This window comes from Anser anser (genome assembly GCF_964211835.1).
Source record: "Anser anser genome assembly, chromosome: 1".
In the NCBI taxonomy this organism is placed as follows: domain Eukaryota; kingdom Metazoa; phylum Chordata; class Aves; order Anseriformes; family Anatidae; genus Anser; species Anser anser.
Window position 1 is genome coordinate 197,031,849 of NC_139720.1, and position 25,257 is coordinate 197,057,105.

Genomic DNA, 25,257 nt, shown 5'->3' on the forward strand with positions numbered 1-25,257 from the left:
GAAAATGGCCATACTCTGCAATTGTGTTGAACTTCTAGACAAATAGGTCTCTGTTCTTTCAGGGAATCATAAGGAACATTTAGAAGTGTTTGAAGGAAATTTGTTCATCCAACAGTTTGGTTTTTTTGAAAGCATCAGTGTATCTTCTTGATACTACTAGAAGAGCTCCTCAGACATGCTGCTGTAAACAGTTCCAACTATCAGTTAAACATCATTTAACTTTTGCCACATGCTTGTTTGCATTTATCTTTTGTTATTCACTCTGAAGTTTTATATCTCATTAAAAATGCTTTAGAAGTTAAAAAAAGAAAAAGAAAAAGAAAAAGAAAAAAGGAAAAGGAAAAGGAAAAGGAAAAGGAAAAGGAAAAGGAAAAGGAAAAGGAAAAGGAAAAGAAAAAGAAAAAGAAAAAGAAAAAGAAAAAGAAAAAGAAAAAGAAAAAGAAAAAGAAAAAGAAAAAGAAAAAGAAAAAGAAAAAGAAAAAGAGAAAAAGAAAAAGAAAAAGAAAAAGAAAAAGAAAAAGAAAAAGAAAAAAAAAGAAAAAGAAAAAGAAAAAGAAAAAGAAAAAGAAAAAGAAAAAGAAAAAGAAAAAGAAAAAGAAAAAGAAAAAGAAAAAGAAAAAGAAAAAGAAAAAGAAAAAGAAAAAGAAAAAGAAAAAGAAAAAGAAAAAGAAAGAAAAAGAAAAAGAAAAAGAAAGAAAGAAAAAGACCTCTGCCTGTGAAATGACCTGTGTTTAAAAATCTAGGAAGAAGGAAAAGAGAAAGAAAAAGTTCAGTTTCTCATCATAGAATTAGATCCAAATGTCTAGGGGATGTTACATAAAGAAAGGGGTCATCTTTAGAAATAAATGTGTTTTTTCTTTTTTTAATAAATAGACCTAGGAAACAGGAACATCTGTGGATACATTCTGGTAATGAGCAAGACTACACATGCCTCTGAGATCATTTTCTTTTTGAGAAACAGTATGCAGGAAGCCTTTGGCTATCAGAAGAAATTAATCAGGTGGGACATTCTTGTAATAACATCTGTCTGCAATGACAGCTTTACAAGTTAAATAAATAAACACTTGCTAGCATAGCCAAACTGCTCCCTAGAAGGGGAATAGCAAGGTGAGACCACAAGTCTTATCAGAATGTTGCTGCCATCCACTGCCATACAGGTTCCCTGTATATCAAGCAAGTAGCACCATGTACTTAACAATACCTTTTAATTATTACTGTTTACAATGCTCTAGCAAGAAGTTAAACAAAATTTGAACCCAGGAATGTCATTTCTCAGGGGTTTGCAAACAGTGGCCAATAAATTACTGCAGACATCCATGTACTCTTCCTTGAAAGGTTCTGGGACGGCTGCCAGCAAGTTTCAGTGCACCAGACAGGGAGTGCAGGCATCACAAATTCTGAATGCATGCTCATTCATGGCACATGTGAATATTCTGACTAGATGGAATACCTTCTCAAGTAGCTGCTAATATAAAGTATTCCCTGTGCTTAAAAAAACAGTATACTTCTTCCTCTCTTCCTCAGTTAGGAAACACTTTATCTGTTACATGCAAATGGCACACACTCATTCATTTCATAGTCTTAATCTCAAATGAGATTTTCCCTCATGCTTTACATGGCATTACTGTTGGCCACTGCAGTGAAAGCTTTTCTTATTAAGCCCTTTTTTAAAAAAGCTAGTGAAACTTGCAGCATATTATTTATCACTGGAATAAGCTGTTCAGTTCCATTGATTTCAATGAAGCTATGTCCATTTACGACATTGGTTTGGCCTGATTTTGCTACTTGACCCATACCGCAGCTGATAATTGGTTTGCTAGTCTATAATAAGCCTATATATTGTGAACATTGTTTCATGCAGACAGTTATAATCCCACTGAAATTCTGCTCTCTCATTCTTCTAAAATAATAGTTGCCGTATCAAGTAGATTCATCTTGGCATTGTGGTTCTGTAGTAAATCCAAATCACAGCATCTTTTCCCTAGTTCCCACAAAAAAGACTTGGGCATCTCCCAAAGTTTTCAGGTATATTTAACATAGTGCTTATTGTGATTCATTAAGCATGTACAGGGGAGCACTGATTGCCTTTAACCATATGTGCTGAAGACTAAAAGCCACAGGGTTTGATCAACACTTGGTATGGAGAAGAATTTCATCGGTGTTGATGTATTTTGGTAATTTGATCAGTGGAAGATTTAACTCTTTACTGTATGTACGGGACTGAATTTTCCAACTCAGGCTGAAGCACACCATGACTGCAGTCAGCTGCAGCACTGCTCTGAATTTCTTTGACCACTTGTGCAATATTTCTGCACTACCTGACACAGCTCTGACATACACAGAAGTACAAATTCTGGGGATAAGGGGTGCAATACATTCATAGGTCTCTGAGAAAGTCCATAATGTATAGGAGGAATTTTTAAATGTCAAGAGTCAGAATAAAAACAGCAGCACAACCTTTGTTACAAACTCTAAATCACACATGAAGGGGGATGAGAGTCAGCTAGAACTGAGCTTTGGACCCGTGCATGGCACACAGTGCTCATACCATGCTGCAGTTCCATCACTTGCTGATGCACAAAACATGAGCAGGGGAAAGTAACGAGTGCAGGTCTTTTGCATGCATATGTCTCTTTAGCTGCCAAAAAGAGTACAAGTGTTAGAAATTTCAGCAGGATTGGCAGTGGGTTGCTTGCCTTTGGCAAGAGGCCCAAGGTGACGTAGATTTCTGAAGGGGAGAATAGTCAGGGAGCTGGGCAGTCTCTGCACCAGTTTCCTGTATAATGTGGGTAAATCCCTTCAATGAGAGTTAGGCATTTAACGTCTTTGAAGTTCTAAGCCTTATACTCTCTCTGCATACTGATGGTGTTTAATGTTGGCCTATCGTCAACATAGTCTGGTGATGAATGTCATCCCAAAATCCAGTTCCACAGATCCATATTGCCTTCACAACAGGCAATAATCAGACTTTTTAAACCATATCTGTCCATATAGTTGATGATGTCGATACCTTTTCAGGAAAAACAGCAAACATATAGCCATCTTGGCAGTTTAATATTAATCATAGATTAACAGAACAATTTTGGATACAAGGGCACTCTGTGGATCAGCTCATCCAAAACTCTGCCCAGAGCAGGACCAACTTCAAATTTAGAACAGGTTACTTAGGGCCTTCTCTAGTTAAGTTATGCATATTTCCAACTAGGACAATTCCACAATGTTTTGGATAATTTGTCCCAGTGTTCAATCACCCTTATGGTGATTAGTATTTCTTTAGACGTCCCTTGCTACAACTTGTGATTTTTGCTCCTTGTCTTTTTGCTGTGCACGTCCAAGAAGAGTCTGGCTCCATCCTCTCCATAGCTCCTTTTAGACAGCTGGAGACAATTATTACAACGTCCTGTAGTCTTCTCTCCAGACTAAATAAATCCAGTTCCCTCAGCGTCACTGTGGCTGTTGTGGATCCCCTCCTTAACCATCCTGGTCATCCTTCACTATACTCCTAGTTTGTTGATCCTTCCCTTTTGCTGAATGAGGCTCAAAACTGGACACAGTACTCCAGATACAGCCTCACAAAAGCTGAATGAAGGGGAACATTCACCTGACATCTATGTTTCTCCTAATGCAGCTCAGCATTCAACCTCTATTTCTACAAGAGCAAACAGTTGATTCATGTTCAGCCTGCTGCCTACCACGATGCCGTCTTCTTCTGAAGTGCTGCTACTTATCTAGTATGTCCCCAGTCTGGACTAATGCATTGGATTATTCCAAGTCAGGTCTGGGAATTTCCATTTGTCATCACTGAACCTTATGTGGTTCTTGCCAGCGCATTTCTCCAGCCTGCCAAGGTCTTTCTGAAAGGCAGCCCCACTTCATGCGGACAACTTTCCACAGTTTGGTTTCACTGACAAACTTGCTGAGGGTTCACACCATTCTGTTCCTCAGGTCATTAATGAAAATCTTTAGCAGTATTGGCTTTGGCATTAACCCTTGGGAACACCACTAGCAACCAGCCACCAGTTGTACCTAGAATTGCTGACCACTTTGTGCAAGCCCCCTTATCTTTCTAATATCTGCCCAATTTGTAGTCCACATATCCCATTGTATCTCAGCAGTTTGGCTGCAAGGATACTGTGGATTACTGTGTCAAAAACAATCCTAAGGTCAGGGTAGGCAGCATCTGCTGCTTCCCCCTCCACCAGCAAGTCATCTCATCGCAACAGGTTCTCAGATTGGTCACTCACATTTTGCCCTTTGTAAATCTGTGCTGGCAATTTCCAGTCAACCTCTTATCTTTCATGTGCCTGAACATTGTCTCCAAAAGGATTTACTCCTTCATTTTACTATGGTTAGCCTGACTGGTCTGCAATTGCTCGAATCCTCCTTGTCTTGTAGATGGCCTTGACATATGGTACAGGACTGTGAGTGAGGTAGATACCATCTCTTACACCTCAGCTCTAGTCTGTAGCTGATGCATGAAAAAAAAGTATAAAATGTTCCAATATGAAAATGTAACAGCCATGTATGAATTTGGAACAGATACAGTATTAAAATAAATCCTAGCAGACTGTCTTTTTAAACAAAATCAGTGACCAGCAGCACGGGGTTTCTCTCCTGTCCAATCTTGAAGGCTGTGCTTCTAAACAAGGCATGGTATTAGCTGCAGTCCCTGATTTCAGTGGTCACTTCTGATTAAGATCAATGTTTAAAGGTAAGCAGATGCCTTAGTGCTATTGAAAAATGAGGATGGATTTAAGTGTAGGATTTAAGAGGGAAGAAGGAGCAAACATTGTACCCCAAGTATCCAGCTTGCTGCTCCAGTAAATCTTTTTATGTCTGCCTTGCCTTTAAATTGAATCTCTGATGCAGACATTCTGTAATAATACTTTGAAGTTATTTGCATCCAGTCTACAGAACCTTTTAGTTCTAGTTTTAAATTAAGGACTCCAGTGGTTTCAGTCCTTGATAAGTAAAGCAGCAGGATTTCACACCAATCACACCAAGGCTCGGTTACGTTTTAGTCACAGCAGTGAAGAGATGCATGAAACTGACTGTACTGTAAAATCTCATTGTTATATGGATGAGGGAATAGACTGGCTCCAGACAGTAAAACAATCCCAAGACAGGGAAAAAAATGCATATTGAAGCTTTCAGCAGAGTTATTCAGAGAAAAAATATGTTCTTTTGTTATAGGGGTTGCAAACCATGCTCTAAAGCTAATTAGGCAATAGGAACTCTTCTTGGGTGTCAGCAGGATACTACTAGAGTACTGTACACATTGTTCAGAGGTGTTGCACACTTTCCTTGTCCCACCAAGCATTGGGTTTCACTAGAGCAGAGTCGAAAAGAACGTGTTTACCTCCAGACAATTTTTTTGTAGAGGATTACTTGTGTATCTCTTAAACCTGTTAGCTAATCTTTCCTTCTCTGCTTGCAGTTATTTTTGTAATTTCAGCATCACTAAAATAAGACCTTTCCACTACGGAATTTGTCAGTTTCAATCTAGACTCTGATACTTGAGTTGTGATATGCCAAAGCTCACAATTCACATCTTAAATGAAAACTCTGAAATTGGGGGTCCTGAGAACTACTGTCAAGTCATTATTAGAATTCTATGAATATGAAACTAAGGAGAATTCATGCAGTTGTATTGGAAAATTTCCTGTATATTTTTCAAAAATAATTCAACATGGAAAAATACACTATTTTTTTTTCCATTGATTGATTTCAGAATTCCTGAAAAATGCATCTGATGAAAGCCTTGAGCCCTCATCAAAAACAGCTGAGCTTTTCATATTGCATAAAGCAAGTTATCCTAATTATCTGGTTATTCCCTCCTATGCTTTGAGCAAGTCAACAGCTCTCCACAGTACTGACTCAGCTACAGTCTGAGAGATCCTGCAAAGACTTCTGAAAGTCATCAAAACTAGGCTTTTGAGGGCTAGTGAGTAAAGCCTTTCCTCCAGAGAAAGCCCTCTGCCAGGTCACCCTTGCCATTTAAATCGAGCAGCTTGAGTACTGGAACTAATACATGCGACACTGTCTCTGCAGGAAGGACCCCACCCTGGTCCTTGAAATGCTGGTGCTGTCTCTCTCTGCCAGTCCCTTTGCAAAGACTCATTCCTGTGCTGATAACACAGCAGTGATAATAGGTATCAGCTCAATGCACGAATAAGAACTGTTGAGCCTCAGGGGAAATTTAGTCTGTGATAGAGCACATTTTGTTCTGTCCCCTGGACATCTTCGCCTGGACAGAGATGCTGGTTCACGTCACCTGGGTATGGGCCCTCCTTAATGACCAGGTTGTTGCCAGAAGCCTTGTTTGCTGTGTTACCTCAGTGGGAGGCATTGCAATCAAGGTCTGAATTAAACCTTTGAGCATTTTCTTCTCAGTCTAGAGATGCACCATTGACATAATGCCATCCCCGTCCACGGCCAGCCTGTCCTGGTAGGAGCCTGCTTGTATCGATATCCGTTCCCCTGGATTGCTGCAGGGCAGAATGTGGATGGCCTGGGCATTCCCCTCAAGAAATCTAATTAATCATCAAGGCAGAATATTTTCTGCTCTCTTTTTCTTTTGATTATTTTTCCCTTCATGCCAATCTGTTGAAATGAATATTAGCCAGATACTCCTTTGCTTTATCAGTCAGCAAAGTTGATGGCAGAGGTCCTGGTGAGAACGTTTAGAGGAGGGGGAAACACTTTCCTGTGAGAAGAATTAGCCTGAGAGGCTGCAGTGAGAAGGGGTGGCTTTGAAGAATGACAGTGGAGAACAAAATATCATCTGTTAAAACAAAAAAAATCAATATTCCCTGGTCTTTTAAGTCCTGACTGTGGACATTTGGGATGTATTTTTCTCTCAGTGCATGAGTATACCAGCAGCCCCATTGATTTTGTGCTTATATCAGGAGGATGATCTATACCTCTTTTGGAGAGATGCTAGCTCTCTGGACAGAACCACTGAGATTTCATGGCGAGATGTATCACAACTGCTATAAAATCACAATTTATTTGCTAAATTCCCTTTGACTGAGATAACACCTTGCCAGAAAACTGAAGTTGCTATGATTTTGTGTAACAGTACTCATGACATTTATGTACCCTTGCCTCTTGCATATCTGCCATGAACCAATGAGTATCTCAAGGCCAGAATGTAAAGGTGGATGATATTTACAAATCACAGCTTTTTCCACAATTTACTTTGTGACAAGGGCTGAGTCACAGACAAAATGAAGTGCAGTAGTGCTCCTGACTTTTCTGGAGGTTTTCACATGTTTATAGCACAGCACAAGCATAGGTGAGCTCAGTTCCAGAGATGGTGTTGAGCTATTAAACATGCCTGTGAAAATCTGATATGTTCACAAACACTATACTGTTATCTCAGTTCTCATTTAAACCATTCCTGTTTTCCTGTTGATATACCTGTTAGCAAATACTGTCTGGAGTGGGAGGGGATTATTTTTTGTTTTCTGTACCCTCCAGTCATTTTGTTATTTTTATTTGTTCACATTAATTTATCGTCTGATTGTAATTTACTTAGTGATTTATCACTGATAAAAAAAATGAGTGATCTGTCAGTGAGAAAGTGTTTCTGATTTTCAGTTTTCTATTTTTTCCTGAAATTTTAAGATTTCAATAAAAGAAAGATGAATTCTTCAGCTTTCAAGCTCCATCAGTTCAAAACGCATTTTAATTTTCTTTCTTGCTCTTAGATTCAGTCCAGAGGATCTCACTTCTTAACACAGGTTCACACATCTTCCAATTTTGAATGAATTATTAAGATTTTGAACAGGTAGTTGCTGAATAGAAACCTAAAGAAAAGGTGAAAGTAGAAAAGGATGGAAACAGAAATCAGGAAACTTCTATAGAAATAAAATTAATTGAATTTGTTACTTTTAACTGCATCACAATTGTGGAAAATGGGTTTATAGAAGTTTTTTGAGTTTTATTTTAGCTTTGCAAGATAAAGCTAGAAACAGCACTTAAACTCACAGTTGATTGTCTATAAGTCATTTTTATGGTTGGCTTTACTACTTGTTTCCATGATACATCTCACAGAGACACCAGGCATTTTAAACATCAACCAACTATTGGCATTCAATGAAGCTCATTAGTTTTAATTGTATCTATTTGTATGCCTATTATAACAGCACTTAAAGGCTGAAATTAATATTGTTTAGATTGATTTAGGCATCTAAAAGCGAGGTATCTAGCCTCTATCCACAAATGATACAGACAGGCAATTCAGGAAAGCAAGGGGTGCCACCTGTTTTAGAGACCCTTTTGAGGAAGAGATGAATCACTCTACAAAGACATTTCTCTACTGGCCACAGGAAGAGCCTTGTTTAAAGTGTTTGCCTTTTGTATACCTACAGTTGGGCAAAAAATTGTGCCCAAAATAAAAAATAACATCATCTCAATAAGTAAGTTATAATCAGGGAGGGAAGAGAGTGGTGGAGGTGGAATCTCTCACCCAAAGTTTCAGCAGATAGGTGGCAGAGCAAATAAAATAACCAGTCTTGAGCTTTCAAGCCAATATTTTATTACAAGCTTTCTCATCACCTTTAGAGTCTGTGTGAGCCCTACTTTGGGAGTCGGTGTGGGCAGGATGAGAGCAGGAATGACCACCTGTAATGACTTAAAATGGGTGTGTTTATGCTTATCTGGTCAGAAATCACTGCTGTACTTCACGTATTTTCCAACCAGTGCCACATCACCTGGTGTTGTTGGCTTCCCAGGGAGCAGTATGAACTGGGGCGGGGGGGGGGGATGTCTCATTCAGTCCCTACTAATGAACTCTCTTTTGCATTGCAGTTGACCTGGACAGGCTGAATGATGATGTGAAACGTTACAGCTGCACTCCAAGAAACTACTCTGTCAATTTAAGGGAGGAACTGAAGCTGACAAATGTAGTTTTCTTCCCTCGCTGCCTCCTCGTCCAGCGCTGCGGAGGAAATTGTGGCTGTGGGACTTCGAACTGGAAATCCTGCACATGTGTGTCAGGGAAAACAGTGAAAAAATATCATGAGGTATTTTTACTCTTTTTCTTTTCTTGGGTACCTCTTTTGTTTATTTATTGCTTATGTGAATTCTGAAAGCTTTTCTCAGACCTATGTGTGCTGCCATGTTATTTATCATGTTGCGTCTCCAGTGTGAAGATGAGCAAAAATTGCTGATGGTAGTGAAGTAGGATATTTAAGTGAATGCTCACTGTGATCAGTGTTATTCCTAAAATGAAGGTTCTGCCTGGGCTTCCAGACAGGTTCAGGTAGCCTGAGGGTGGAGCATCCCTTAGTCAGTGGCACTGCTCTTGCTGTCCATGCTAGATACCAGCTTGGTGCCTTGCAGAGCAGCTTTCACACTTTATGCTGCAGTAAGCAGCAGTACACAAACAAGCAGTGGTTACAAACAACCGTGCAGCGATTTACATTTGGAGGTGGTGAATGAGCAGAGTGGAAGGAGTTTGTATATGGGTTAGGAAGGGGTGTTAACAGGTATTTATGGGTAAGATAATTTAGAAATTGGAGGGAACTTCTGCCACCTCTCTAGAGGGATACTACCATAGCATCCTAGTGAGCTTGGCTTAAATTGGACTGATTTTCCCAAAGAAGGACTAATACAATTATATAGCAGCGAAAATATTTTTTTCAGTAACACAGAGATATGTTCCTTGAGGCATTTGACTGTGCTTCCTCTTGGTTTACACTATATCTTTTAAACTTATGATCACGCTAGGAAATGACAATTAAGTTGCTGGTAAACTCTCTTCCCTTCCAGATTTATTACCCATAGGAAGCAGCTGAATATTTCAGCCTTAGCTTTTTTCCCACTCAGCGTTTTTTCATGCAAAATTCTGCATGAGAACAAAGTCCATCATATTTATTTGTAATCCATTCAGAACAACAAGTTTCCCTTGTTGGGGTGAACAAGGAAAGAGAATTAAAGATAATTTTTTATTCTCTCCTCTGAATCAGCATTTTCAAAACCAGACAGGAACAATGTTCACCAAAGTGAACATATACAGGAAACTTGCTATTATTCTTTCAGTGTCTGAAAGTAGGTAGCTGTATGCCATACTGACTTAAGTTTCTGACACATATCTCTTTTAAGAGCCTTGATTTGCCACTTGGCTTAAGTCTTCAGTGAAAGTGAACTTCATGGACTTTTAATCTGGAGGTAATGTGTGCTCATAATGGCTTTAACTTGGGAGAGCCTAAGGCTGAAATAGCAGGAGGCTGCTGAAGGTCAGACTGTTTTCCTCACTGTGAACAGTGTGGTTACGCTTTTCCAAGGTAAGAGAGTTTTCTCACAATTAGCTGCAGCATATGGCATACTCTGCATCACCTAGGACTAGAGAATAGTTAATATTTTATCTAATTTTAAGCAAGATGCAGGGGATGACACTGGTAATTACAGAGCAGAAAGTTTTATCTCAGTGGTAGAAAAGTTAATTGGAAAAAAATTAATAGGTATAAAACACCTAGATGACTGTGAGCTGATAAAATGAAACTAGAATGCCTTACATATGAATAAGTATTTATACAGCACCATACCATTGTACAAGAATGCTAAAAGGCCTGGCACCTCCTTCAGAGAGCTGACAGTCTACCAGACAAGATCAGTCATGGATTAGATAAATAGCAAAGAGGTGCAAGAGATGAACAATTTGCTACATAGGAGTGACTATCTGTGGATGTCCCCGGTATGAGAATTAAGTGTTATTTCATGTATGATCAGTCCGGAAGGAGGTGAACAGTGAGTGGCAAAAATGACAGATAACGCAAGAGATAAAGTATTCTAACAGCATAGAAGGCTGCGTGGGTTTTCAGAAGACTTGTGAAACTACTTATAAATGCAGTTTAGAAAAGCAGCAAGCATTGGGACAAGCAGTCTCAACTATTTATTCATATAGCACTGTGCGTGAGAGGGAAGGAGGGAGAAATGAGGGATGGAAACTGGACCAAAGGTCGAGTAGTGAATCACTGTGAAGAGCTTCAGGGAAACATTTGTTTAGCATGGTGGGAAAAAAGCAAGTGACAGTATTCTGCAGAAGCAGAGGTGAATAGAGAATAGCACACCAAGTATTTACTATGGCCTCAGATAAACAGGTGGGGTACTTGTATGGATTTTGACTGTTGGTGCTTAGAAGGATACAGGCAGGAGCAGAAGAGATATACAGAAGCAGAAAATATACAGCAGAAGATACACATCAAAAGCATTTTTAAGAAAAGGGGCTCAAAAGTTTGGGACAATTGCATTTAGAAAAAAAAATGTCAGTAATAGAGAACACAGTAAAAGATACAAAAAAAATGAGTACTACCTACAGGAAATTCAGGTCTTTCCAAATAATCTTCTCCTTTAAAAAAGACCAAGTGCAGTCAAAGATATTGAAATAGAACTGATTTGAAATGATAAAAAGGATTTTGATTTTTTTGCACAGTAAATCTATATGAAATTTCAATACTTAAATATAAGAGTTGGGCATAATTCAAATTCAGAAGGACTCTGAGAGAATTAGAAGCAACATATAAACTAAAGAATCTTGTGTCACATCTGTGTCAGAGCTTAAGCCAACTATTGACAGCAGCTAGAAAAAATGTTGGTTGCAAACATGCTGTCAAGTAGTTATTTTTTTATCAGCTGTTTGGGAGCCTCTGGTGCTGGAACACTGGAATATCACACCAAGTGGGTACTGGTCAGAACCAAGATGTCACGGCATACAAAATTAATCACTAAATTCAAGAAATTCAATATTAACATTAATACACCACTGCTTATTTATTCCACAGGTCCTTTGTTCTCTGAAAACTGTGTGAATTTAAAGCAGTGTTTTAGCTTTAGCATTGAATGGCTTTTGTAAGTTTAAATTTCAACTTAATCCCTGAGGGATGAATTAACAGCTCACTGAACAGAAATTTAGCCAAGTGGCTGCCATTAAAATGAGTGAAAGTCATGCAGATAAATTCACATATGACATACTAAGGGTATATCCATTACTTTTAGTCCACAATATTTTCCACTTTATTATTATTATTATTATTGGTAGGTGCAGGTAATCAGTTTTATTCTTTATTCATTTTCAACGCTTAATTCTAAGTTTATTTAAATGTCTGGCAGTAAAAGTGCAGAGGAGGGGCTTCTCGACATGCCGATTTTAGAACAAAGTATCTGCTTTACCCTTTTCGAAGCCAATTTGAAACCCACTAGCTTTAATCAAAAAGCCTTTAGTTGCATGACAAAGGACAGAGTTTCACACTTTAAGAAGTTCCCCGGAGGTGTTAATTTTGTTAAAAATCTCTGCCTTCCGCTCCAGGAGAAGGTCAACCAGATTCAAATGCAAGTCTCAATTACTTTGATTCAATTGCAAAAGACACCAGAAGTACAAGACAGTGGAGCAAACGAATCGTTTGTAGCAGCTGAAACTGCGTCGTGCAGACACCAGTTTTCTTTTCTTGCCAGTTTTCTTTTCTTTGCCTAAACACTGTCCTAGAGTTTCATCTACCAAGTTCCCGAACCCACTATAGCTCTTCACCCTACACATGGATATGTTTGTTCTGAACAGTAAAAAAATGACTAGAAAACACATAACAGTTGTCTGTCATTTCTGAGCTACCCCTTATTCTGAATAAGGAAGACAAACAGGAAAATTTTCCAGAAGCAATAGGCTGCTTTTCATCTTTGCAGCCAGTGTCTCTCAGTACTAGAGCTGCAGCATGCAGGCAGCTCTGGGGACACAAATGCCCAGTGTGCATGTTGAGAGGCTTACACTCCAGAGAGATTTCAAGGTTATCGTCTTATGCTCATGATGTTTTTTAGTTCCTATTCAAAGCCTTATACTGTACTCATCACCAAGGTTTCTGAACACTCCCTCCTAGTATCTCAGGACTAACAGCAATCACATTTCCCCAAGCTGCTGCTGCAGTTCCTTGAACAGACTGTATAGCTCTTTCCTATCACGTCCAATTGTAAGAAATAATGCAACAGCAGGGAAAAAGAGAAAATGAGAATGCCTCAGTAAGGGGTATATTTTTCTTTACTGCCCTGGGAAATGCTAATAATAAGACCTTGGGGCTTTTTTTTTTATATATATATATAACTTGGAAGTCTGCCATAACTTTACCAAACTACTCAGCAATTTCCAGAAATAAAAGGGTTTGTAACTTGAGTAAACAGCTAGTTTTATGGGTGTTATTTAAAAAAAAAAAAAAAAAAAAAAAAAAAACAGGGTCTTGTGATGCTCTTTGGTTTTCCGCAGCTTCTGGGCTTGCTTGAAATGAGAGCTCATGGACAAATAGTCATGACTTACCACATAGTGTCACGAACCCTGCAAACCAAACAGGACAAGTGCTGGCAGCATCTCAAAATGTCCCTGACAGCCTACCAGAAGAGATCCTGAGTTACAGTGCAGGGCTCCATGCAAAGACAAAGCAAATCATGGAAATGAATGCAGTACTCCTTAATCTAATACTCACGTCTGACTTGCTAAAGGGGAACTGAAATGAAAGGATGTTTTCCATTGCAGTGCATTTCTCCAGAAGTGCCTGCAGCTGCCCTTTAAGGAGAGAGGGGCTCTGAAGCTGGAGACAACCCAGCCCAGAGAGGCCAGGACCTGGTGCAGCTAGGTCTCCAGCTGTGCCAGCAGTGCTTGTACCTCACAGAAACGAGAAGTCAGTATCCCCATCTCATTGCTGTAACTGATGAGATGTGAAATGAGTTTCCGTGAGGAATAAACACTCTTAAGGTAGCAACCAGAATTTGTCACAGTGTATAAACCTCCACCAACACTGTACTCTGCAACACAGCTAACAGGCACATAAGGAAAAATAAAGTGGTGAAACTGATTGCATCTCTCTTGCCTACTTACTTTCTCAATGGTACAGACTGATGCTTTTTTCAATATATATGTTGCTTTGTTTTTGCTTTCACAGGACATACACGCAAATAATTCTCAACCACAAGGTTTAGATTACTGTTAATGTTGCAACTTCCCAGCCACTCGCTGCCCTGAGAGGAGCAGCAAGCACCTCGGAGTACCTGCACAGTACTGAGCCTTTACACAACTTGCTGGGGCACAAAAAGAGCTTTAGCCAGACCCAGCACAGTGAAGGGGAAACGGTACAGAAGGGGAGGAATGAACAGGGGAGAAAGCAAAGAGATGATATGGGACTTCAGTAAGACAGAAGAATTCTTGCAGTGGAGTTAAATTTAACTAATGCAATTTGGTGTTGTCTGGGCTTTATTTTCCCCCTTCTTTCTTTTCTTTTTCCACAGGGAAGTGAGAAGCAAACCTTAAGGAGGCACTTGAGAGACGAGACAATAATTCTCACACTGTCTTTACACAGGGAAACATAAGATAACTAGACAAAGATAATACAACAAAGGAAATTGATTGAGGGATTAAAAAGAGCTAGCATCATCAAACCAATGTGCAAGGATTGTTGATTGGTGTGATTGTTGTATGTCCTGGAGGTGATAGTACATGTACGAATGAGACAAAAAGATTGTTATGGTAATAAAGGCACAGAATTAACCTAACAAGAGTTAATACATAGAAATATTATACAAGAAGCTGCAATGGGATTTATTTGGAATGCAAATGCAAGGAAACAGAATGAGTCAGAAGTGACTGCTAGATTGCAGGAGGAGCAGAGAGAGCAAAGTAGTGCAGGGAGAGAATAAATGTTGATTTTTGACTAGATTAAAATGAAGGTTCTTGGGATGACATCTGGAAGTTAAGCTAATGAGACAGCTGTGATACAGGTCTAGGCAGACTGAGGCAAATTCGGGAACAGGGAACCCCTGTATCTGTCAGTGGAAAGCAATAGCCGGAGCCATAATGTTTGACAAGACGATCAAAAGTGAGGGTCTTGTTGATGACAAGTAAATAAAAAACATTGTAGCTTTGGTGTCTGTTTCAGATGCTTGAGTTTTAAGCCAAATATTTTTTCCCCATGTTTGCTGTGCTACACACAGGTGTTTCTGATTCATACAGATCAAAAAAATAGAAGCAATAATCCCAACCACATTTAATAATGCCTTAGTTTGAATGCTACCATTGATCAGCAAAAGAACCCTTTTTTATTTTTTCTTGTTCCTGATATCCTATAATTATTCTGGGTAAGAAAGAATACAGCTTTAGGTCTGTTGTTATTTTAGGCTATATTCCTACTAGAATAAAGGTTCTTATGCTAAATTATGAACCACATTCCCATGATGCTTGCTTTCTTATGCTAAGGGCATAGCTAAACTATGTGTGACCTTTGGATTAGATAACTTTCAGAAGTTGCTGAGTAAGATTTTTCATCTGTATCAGAACTTGGATCTCTGTTGATGTTTTGCACTTTTGATGTGTCCTCTTTCATGAACCTCAGACAAATGTAATTTGGTTTGCATGCTAGAATGATGGTATTTTTAGATGAGCAAAAGGAGATTAGATAATGCTGCATAGCTGCAAGTTAAAATAAATTCTGCAAAGTACAAATTTCACTATCTAAAATAGCATCCAGAGTTGCTCTCCATCCTCTATCACTGGAATATGCAGCTAACCAATATTTGGTAAACTGTAGTCATTTGATTATTTGTAGTCTTCTTAGCCTAACCGGGGAAGAAAAAAAAAAGAAAAAAAAAAAAAACTATTTTAAGTGAGGGCTCAGATTTTCATTGGTATTTAAACTACTGATCAAGAATTTAACAAATAATATTAGTGAAGTTGGTATTAATAAATACTAATACATAAAGTATATGATAATAAGTTAAAAATGGATATGAGCAATTAGATACATTTTTCTTGCTGCTGTTATAACTGTTGGCTGGGTTCCCTATTGCTCCTTGCTTTTTGTTAGAAGAAAAATCACCTATAATGGAATTCTATGGCTAAATGTTGCTTGACTTCAAAGGCAAATAATACTTGGTTAGGAGGGAGTGGTTTTCCCCATCTAGCTCTACTCATTTAAAGCTGAGAGTCCAGCCATTGGGCTCCTCTCTTGGTCAACAGAGCTAGCCCCACCTCCTTCTTCCAGAGACAGGTGTTTCAGGTGAATTGTTCTCCAAAATTACCTCTTTGTTGCTGCTTCTGCTGGAGAAGTGCTGGGTATGGGTCAGGATGAACATACCATATCCAGATGGGTCCTTTCTCCAGCAGACATCATCTCTCATCTCTCTTTAGCCCTCGAACAGGCCCCATTGATTCTGACATCAGGTTACAAAATACTTTTATAGATCTGAGGTTAAAAGGGCCATTGGTCTTGACCTCCCATGCTCCACAGGCCACTGGAGAGCACCCTGCTGCCCCCAAAGCAAGCCCCAAGCTTGTACTGTTTACCTACTAGGAAGGCTGCTGTTTTCTGATGTCCTCGAACTGAGATCAGAAACCACTTAGCTCCTTGGAGGGCTGTCCGAGTGTTGAATTAGCCTGACTTAAACAGCTGTTCGCTAATTCCAGACTGAGTTTATCTGGCTTCAGATTCCAGGTGCTGTTTTTGGTGATGGCTTTAGTCTCTAGTTAAAAGAATCCTTCACAATCTGGAATCCAAATTTAATGCACAGTCAGTTAGCAAGACTCCTGGCAGAGAAAAGTATGTAAGCATTTTCTTTCTATTTCCTTCACCACCACCCCCAAGGAAAATTATGCAGTTGCCACAGTCATCTGACCCTGAAACTTCTCAGATGTTCAGTCACACCTACAAAAAGTGCTGTCTGGCATAGTGGCATGCTCATGGGGTTATCCACATGTAAAATGTAACAAGGCCCTGATTCTCTTTTTTGTATTACCTATAAATACCAAGTCTAGCTCAGATGTTAAGTCCCATGTATTGCTTTTTTTTTTTTTTTAATATACTGGTTTAATAGCTTTATGACCCTAATTAACTCAGTGTTTGATGAGGGTGATATGGCTGTAGTTACATATTATTTTTGAGGCAATGATGAGGCACACAACAGCTGAGGCACTGCATTTTGATTAGTAGTGACAGACTTGCTCCTTTGATAAAAGCTGCAAACATTTTTTTCTCCCACACAAAATAAAGCTTTTGAACATTCCAGTCCTTCCTTATATCCATATTTTTTATGGCAGAAATGCTTCTGATTTCATCAAAAGGGGAGCAGTAAAGTGTCCTAAACGAAATTTCTTTGAACTGTTTTCATTAACTCAGTAGTTCCTCACCTTTAAGGAACTGACCATGAAATGAATAAACAGCAGCTATTTTCAAAAGAGGTTTTTCTTTCAACTACTGTGGTCACCAGAAATGGCCTTATTTCCTGATTCTTTTCAATTCTCTGTATTTAGTTGAAACTAAAACTATTAGATGGAAGCTAGACTGAAAGCTTTGAACATCAGTTCTGTGATCAGCTATTAAAGCAGTCCAATTTCAGCTGTGTTCAAACACTTCTTTCCTGTCTTGTCTGAGGAAATGTCTGCCAATTCATTTTTCTACTCTTATCAGCAAAGCACATATACTGTGCTCATGTTTCTTAATATAAAACACAGGGAAAATCCCCAATCTGTCGGGAGGTCTGTTAGCTTAAATACAGCCCACATCTTTGCTCTTATCCGATTGCATACTTTCGTTTGCTCTCAACTGAAAAAAGCAGATCTACCTACCTACAATCTTGCAAAGAACCAGTCATCTGAATTTGTCAGGTTTTGATGAAAGTCTTCCTTAAGTAAAGAATTTTATCATGGGTTTGGCTTCAATAGCTGTACTTCATTTTAAAAGTCTGTTTTCCCCCACCCAAAAAAAAAAAAAAAAAAAAAAGCACGTTTGAAGATGCAGTCTATTTTGAGCTCTGTAATAATCTCAGTAGCCTGATTAGATTCATTTCCTTTCTGTTTCAGATGACAATGTGGTACAGTGAGTTGTCTGGGATCAGACAACAATTTATGGCCTATATTGAGGCAGTCAATGTTCAAAATTAAAATCCATTATATTTTTTTCCTTTGTTTCCAATGGCATGTCTGTACATTTCTAAACGTTTCACAACAGGTTAAAACACCATATCTGTACCTTGCTTAGGCACAGTCCTTCCTCTTAGTATTACATAGGTTAAACATGAATTATATCACAAAAGGGAGGATGTTCAGTGTTCCTCTCTTTTGTTACATCCCATGGCCTTCCTACCATCCAGGCATTACCAGTGGAGAACAAACGGTCTCATCCTGAAGGCTGCTCACCCTTCCCTTCCCCACCAGCCCTCCCAAACATTTATGGTTAACCTTTGGCAAGTCATTCAGACTTACTTTTTGGGACTTTCTAATTCTATTGAAGCTGCCAATATTTTGTCAATCTGCTGTCCAACCCCTTTTTCCTTCTCCTTCCCCAAATCATCTCAATTCTTGTATGATGTTTTGAGGTCAATGTACAGAAAGTACTTGGTACAAAAATGAGGTTATTCCTTGAGTGACAGTATGATCTGTTAATTACGGGGTCTGTTATTCAGTCTAGAAGATGTGGGTGTTTCTGTGGTTGAGACACTAATGGGGCTTGAGTGGTCCACTCCCCAGCTGATCAGTGGCTTTGGCAGGTCATAGACAAGATGGACTTCTCTCCACCTTTTGAACAAGCAAGACAAATCTAGATGGTTTAGAAGTGCCTTGGCCAAGCTATCATGGCTCACAACAGCCTGCCAAGGGATGAGATGATTGGCTCTAGCATCTTACCAGCGCATGGTTTCATGGCTTGCTTGAGTTGCTTTGGCAACTCAAATGCCACTGGTAGTTCTTCTACTGATCTGTAGAGAGCCTTGAGGAAATAGTTTCATATTCTCCATCCATTAAATTTTGATAATGATGCATATCTTTCTGTGGAGAGTGCTATGAGATTTAGGGAAAAAATGTTATAGGAGAGTTAACGTGTTCTTAGTTTTTTACTCAACGTTTGTACTTGATCAAAACTAATACTTGAGTTTTAGGGCAGTAATTTGAAATTATTACCTTTTCTGTTAAACTATCATAAGCATTTCAACAGCTAACTAATGAAACAAAATGGGATTCTCTTCCCTCGACATGTACCACCATGCTAGTGGTGATATGAGCTTTTAGACAGATGCTCAACCTCCAACGGTGGGCTCACTAAGCATGCCCAAGCAAAATGCCATCCTCCTTAACCTTTGCCAGTCCATGTTTCACATACATATGCTATCACGGAAGATGAGATAGGACTCATTATTATGGCTGTTTTCCACATCTCCACACCATTTTTTATGAAATCATAGATTCATATAATGATTTGGGTGGGAAGACATCCCTGGGCGTCATCTAGTCCAATCTCCCATTCAAAGCAGGGAGAATTTCAAAGTTAGAAATGTTATGAAAAGTCAGATTCTAGAGAAACTCAGTGGTATCTTGGTGAATATTTTGCACAAGCTCCATTCATATCCTTCTGTCTCCAACAGGCATTTCATTTTTGGACCAATTCTGATGATGTATACTTCAGAAATTTAAAAATGTTTTAAAAAATGTTCCTTGTTATTTAGAGCAGAAATATTATACGAGTAAGAGAAGGGACAGAACAATTCAAATATGTATGGGACTGTAAAGACAAGCCAAAGGAAACATGCTTGATAATCAGCATGCAAAGGAGAGCTCTGGACATGGTTAGGGAACTGCACAATACAAAGATACCTGATGTAGAAAATAATCCAATCTGTCAAAGCTCCAGGACAAACAATACAGCAGGGTGTCACGGAGTGGGGAAAAAAAAAAAAAAAAAGCTGGAAGTGTAACAAAAATGTGTCCCAAATGACAGAAAGTAAAATCTGAGCTTCAAGGTAGAATCCAAACACCATTCCGCTCCAAAAGGGGGAAGAAAATAAACACCAAAATACAGATATATTGCCAAGACAGACTACCTAAACATTATCTTATGAGTATGCAGGTGTATGTGTCCATAGGAAGGGGTGTGGGTGCAAGCTCCAGATGAGGCTGGTCAGGATGGTATCCTTAGGGCCCCAACACTCTCGTCCTCTTATTTCTACCAGCATTTTCTAATTGATGCTTTTCTCTTCATCCTGCCAGGTGCTGAAATTTGTCCCTGAGGCTGGGCATCCTCGAAGGAAAGGCAGAACCAGGAATAACATGGCTTTAGTAGATATACAGTTGGATCACCATGAGCGCTGTGATTGTGTCTGCAGTTCAAGGCCACCGCGATAAAACAAAAACAAAACAACAAAAAAAAAAGGAAGAAAAGAGAGAGAAACAGAAACAGAGAAAGAGCGAAAGAAAGAAAGAAAGAAAGAGAGAAATAAAAAACCCAAACCCACTAATTGCAGCTTACCAGACATTTACTTTTAAGCAGGATTGCTCTGAGGACCTTTATTCACTAATCATTTGAACTTTGCTATTAGCCTGCCTTTGCAATTAGCAAAAATGGTTAAATGATTGCTGTGTTTCAGCATAGCCATGCTGATTAGTGCCATGGCAGCTAAACAGGTATATCATAGATTTATATATCAGCATCCAAGAATATAGGGTTATGGTTTTCTATAGCTAGATTCTGAGGGTTGAGATTTCAAAAGCTCACTTACAGTCCTTAAGCACACAATAATGCCCACTGATATTGTGGTAATGAAAGACCATTTGTTGTGTTTCTGCACGTCTCTCACTCAGTATTTGCTATACTCAAATTCTGCTGTCATTTCTACCTGCTGAACTCTCCTGACTGGCAGTAGGGTTTTGTGGGTATAAATGAAGAGAGAATTTGAGCCTGTAGGATTGTAAAATGGTTAACCGAGCTCTGAAAATGAACTTCCCTGTGTTCCCTCCCAGCACAGTGAGATGCAATGAGGAAAATCCATGACTACATGAAATATAACACCAGTAGAGTCAAATCTCGCTGTCTGTACTTGAGCAAACCTTGTGCTGAAATTAGTAAATGCTTTGCATAATCTGGGACACTAGTGGTGGTAGGGAGTACAGAGGCTGGTACTTTTGCCATGATGACTCCACAGGAGCCATCGTCCATGTGCTTCTGCAAGCATGGAGAGATGGGGCTCCCTTCACATCCCCAAGTAAGTCCCTATGTCCTGGGACTGATTCTGGTCTCTACACACCTGAACTGGACTCCTGCCACTTTCCCTGAGCAAGTTGCCCAGGAAGGGCCCTCTCTATATGAAAAGCAAGATAGAGCTTCCCCAAGTCCCCTCCTCGCTGTATTTGGGGGAGTGTTGTGTCTCCCCAAGCAGGTGATGAAATAGGGCACTTGTCTGTTGAAAATATGATTTGTTTTGCAGTTGTGTTACTGGGAAACTAAACTGTGTTTGAGATTTAATTATCGTTATTTGGTTTGGGGTTTTTTTGTTTGTTTGTTTTAAATATGGATTATTGTATCTTTGTCCTATATCCATTAATCTTAGTTATCTGAGGCTAGTTGTCTCACTTCAGCTATGTGTATTGCCATGGTTAAACTGTTGACAGTGAATTTCTTTTTGATTGCATTTTGCTGAGGCATATTAGCTCATTAAGCAATGTCTGTCTGTCACGGAAAATGTGCATCATTTATTAACTTCCACAAGAATATTAGTAAACACCACCTTGTAATAAAATAAGCACTTTAAAAGCTACAGCATAGCTTCCTATGCCTTTTAAAATATTACGAAAGTGCTCTAGATGAAAATATAATAAAACAAAATAAAATAAAATAAAATCTTTCCAAAATAGCTTTAAAGGCTTTAAAATGCTGTTCCAAAAGTTGTTCAGTGTAAAACACAGGCAGCTTTAGGTCTATGAAAGAATTGGAGTTCTTACATGAATGTAACAGAGAGAATGGGGTGGCACGTTTAATGGCTGAGGTTTTATATTTAATTACAGACATAGACTGCATTGGTTCATCTTGTTCATGTTGCCTCTTGTGTTTCTGCCTCTCTGAAAGAGCAAAGTAGTTTGACAATAGTGTGTCATAATTAGTGAAAACTGGCATGTGCTATAGTATAATATTGAGAGCCTTTAAGGTATGTTTTAGCAATACACAATTTTATGTTTCATAATGTGCAGTAATGTTCAGACTTAGCCTCTCTATCAGCTCAAGTATTTTATAAGTGCTTTTTTATAATTTTAACAAAACTTTACTGAAACATCCCTTAGAAATGTTGTGTTGCTTTTCTTTCTGTACTTTAACATTTAAGATTCAAAATGTGTGGGGTTTTTATTATTATTATTTATATTATTTTTTCCTCTCTGGCTCCCAGATGTCTATTTAAAAATGCTCCCAAATGCTGAGTTGGGAGGTGATTCATCATTTTTCACAGCAATTCATTTTAAAAGAACAACACTGTAACCAAAGACTGCTGGCTTCATTTCTTATTTCAGGGCTGTTTAAAGAAGACTTCATTCTTTTTCTGTCTCTAGCTTTATGACAAGATTGACCCAGACCTTCCATAATTTTCAGCTAATTTGGAAATAAATTTGCATGTCAGACCTTGACAGTACTGATTGTTTTTGAGACGGTGCACTCTCTCTAATGTATATTCCTGACTGAATTGTGCCTGAAGTATGCCTAAGCACTCTAGCCTAATAGTTAGTATCAGTGGTAGGTAGCATCTGTCTCATATAACTTTGTGCCTTGAGTGGTCCTTTGATTCCCAAACATCAAGGGAAGATGTGCACCGTGCATCCACTGTGCCTGGCATCTCCAATGCTCCTCTGCTTGCTCACCTGGTCTCTATCCCCACCAACCCTGTCTTGGGAGGTGTTCATACCATCTAATTTTGGGGATCCAGCCTCATCAGAGAGCCTGAGTCTCTTCTACAGGCAGCAAGGAGAGAGATGCTCTTATGAAGTATGCCATAGACCCCAGACTGAGGTCACCCAGTATGGCAGTTTTCTCTCTCTCTTTTGACTGTGTAGAGAGATTAAAAATCTGATTTGCGCATCTAAAGGAGATACACCAAGGCAGATGGTATGAATACTCATTTTAAAGACTGAAGAGCCAATAGTTTTCCTAACTGAATTAGATGCAGGCAGCAGTGGATGCCAGGATTCAGGAGGAAAATTCAGCTGTAAAAGAGATTGGTATAACAGGGATTATCCTCTTGCTTAATGTTGGGTTTATTTTCTTAAAAAGAGGCTAAACTTGTCATAAAACATAAAATGTTTCTCCTGGGACACTTAGCAATGAATAGAACCACTGACCAGGAGTCACTGCTTCATGCTGCCATCTGCCATAAAGACAGCATGCTCCAGGCCAATGCAGAAGAGTTAAGGATGGGCTTTATGTTGCAGTTAGGGGGAGATAAAAAACACCAACTAAGTAAAACTTCCGAACTCCCTGGCCCCAACCTGCAGTGAACCTGGCAAAATCAAATACCAGCAAAATTTTTTTATTTATAGCAGAAATTGCAGATATGTTTTTCCACACCTATTTTTTTTCTTTTGTCTGTATAATAATTTCTATGTTGTTTACATATTGTTTTAATGTAAAAAGCAATGCTATTAAAAAAAAAAAAAATCTCGTTCATTTTTGTTGGTGGAATTGGGCACCCTAAAATATATACATTTTCAAAGCAAACTCATAGATTCTTAATTTCAAAGCCACTTGTTAACTTTTTATTTAGTGTATTCTTCTGGGATAAAGCCTACTTTCTCAAGTGCAATTTATATATATATTTTTTGTTATTTCAGTTAAATGCAGCTTTTGTAGCAGTATTTTTTACTTTATGCAGTACGTAATGTGTCTTATCTTGATGAAAAAAATAAATACTGCTTTTGAAAGAAAAGTGATTTTTTTGAGTGATCATTCAGAATTCAGATGAATTAAAAATGAAATTTACTGGAGGACATTTCCACAACAGGACATCATCCATGCTTTCTTTGAGATTTTTAGTAGTCATTCTCAGGAAGAACATCATGGAAGAACCAAGGTGTGATTTTAGGATAATCGAATTTAAAACTCACTGCAAAAAAGCAGCAGTTTGACAGAGGCACAGCATTTCTGATAAACATTAGGGTGCTCCCCTGGGCTCGGCACTACTCTCAACCCCCGTGGGCTTGGCTTGGCTGCAGCAGAGCTATCCTTGCTTGTCCTGCTGAAGCTCAGCTGCTTAATAGCAAAGTAGGCTCCTGCTGGAGTTCTGCATCCCACCCAAACCATGGCTGAGCTGAGCAGTCAATTCCTGTGTGCAGGGCAGCTGGAGGAAGCTGAAGCACTGGGGAGATGGGGAGATGGGGAGATTGGAGCAGATGGGGAGATTTAACCAACCCTGGTGAATTTGGACATTTTCCCCAACTTTGGCAGAAGCAAGTTATGTTGTGTTGCTTCTATCTGGAACATAACTTTCATAACATTGATAACCAGCTTTCAATTTAAGATTCTCATGTCAAGCTAAAGTGTGCATTAAGCCTTTACTGGATCTTGGACTGAATAAGGACATGAAACTGTTGCCATCCTAATTCTTCACCAGCTATCCTTCCTGTCTGACAAGGGGAAATTGGAGATAGCATACAGTCTGAGGACACAGCTTTGCAACCTGTCCTCATACATGTGCACCTTGTTCTGCATGGTAATGCCACCATGGTATGGTGACGACGTTTTTTAAAAAAAATAATATATTAAAAAAGAAAAAAAAAGACACAAAGAAGAGACTTCTCCTAACAAAAGAAGCAATTCTCTTGTGTTCAATGAGCAAGGACATATTTAATGGGTGGAGGGGAATATTTTTGCCCATCAGAAATGTTCTGAATATCCTGAATATCCTGTACAGACAGCAGCTCAAAAATAGCAAAGTGTGCAAGAATGGCATAAAGCTCCTTCAATCTGGCATTGCTATGTACCTATTTAAGTAATGGCTAGCTAACATTATCAGAATACTCTCGTGCTCACCTGAGTAACAACTTTTATAAATCTGCAACAAAAAAGCAGCTCTCCATCTTTTCAGCTGAAAAAGCATATGGTTCCTGAAGTCATCAGAAACTCACCGTTACTTATGTTTTTTAAATAATATATTTTTAAAAAATATTTTTCTTCTCATTTTGGAAGAATCCAGAATCTTTCAGTTAATTTTAAGATCTGCAACAGCTGTAGAAATACTTTCCTGCAAATTCATTTATGATTTCCCTTGCTCTTTACTGGAGTGCGTTGCCCTGTCACTCTGCTGAAATGTGAATTCAACAGATGTCCAATTTGTTCTTATTCTCCCAGGGACTACAGTGCAGAAGCTAATGAAAGTGCAGAAATTAGTATTCTGGTTTCTCATTATAGAAACTATAACTTTGTTTATTGACTGTCTTGGTCAAATCTGCTGAAATATAAAATATTCATAATTTATTTG

General features: G+C 38.8%; 1 protein-coding gene across 7 annotated transcripts in view; it reads left to right on the forward strand.

Annotated features, from left to right (window-relative positions):
- PDGFD (platelet derived growth factor D) overlaps positions 1–23,706 on the forward strand; it is a 145,479-nt gene extending 121,773 nt beyond the window's left edge. For all 7 annotated transcript variants that reach the window (XM_083821650.1, XM_083821653.1, XM_083821655.1 and 4 more), the window contains 2 exons: positions 8,815–9,029; positions 20,012–23,706. In XM_083821650.1, coding sequence (XP_083677776.1) covers positions 8,815–9,029; positions 20,012–20,146 — 350 coding nt within the window. In that variant the 3' untranslated portion in view covers positions 20,147–23,706. The remainder of the gene's footprint in view (positions 1–8,814; positions 9,030–20,011) is intronic.
- The last annotated feature ends 1,551 nt before the right edge of the window (positions 23,707–25,257 follow it).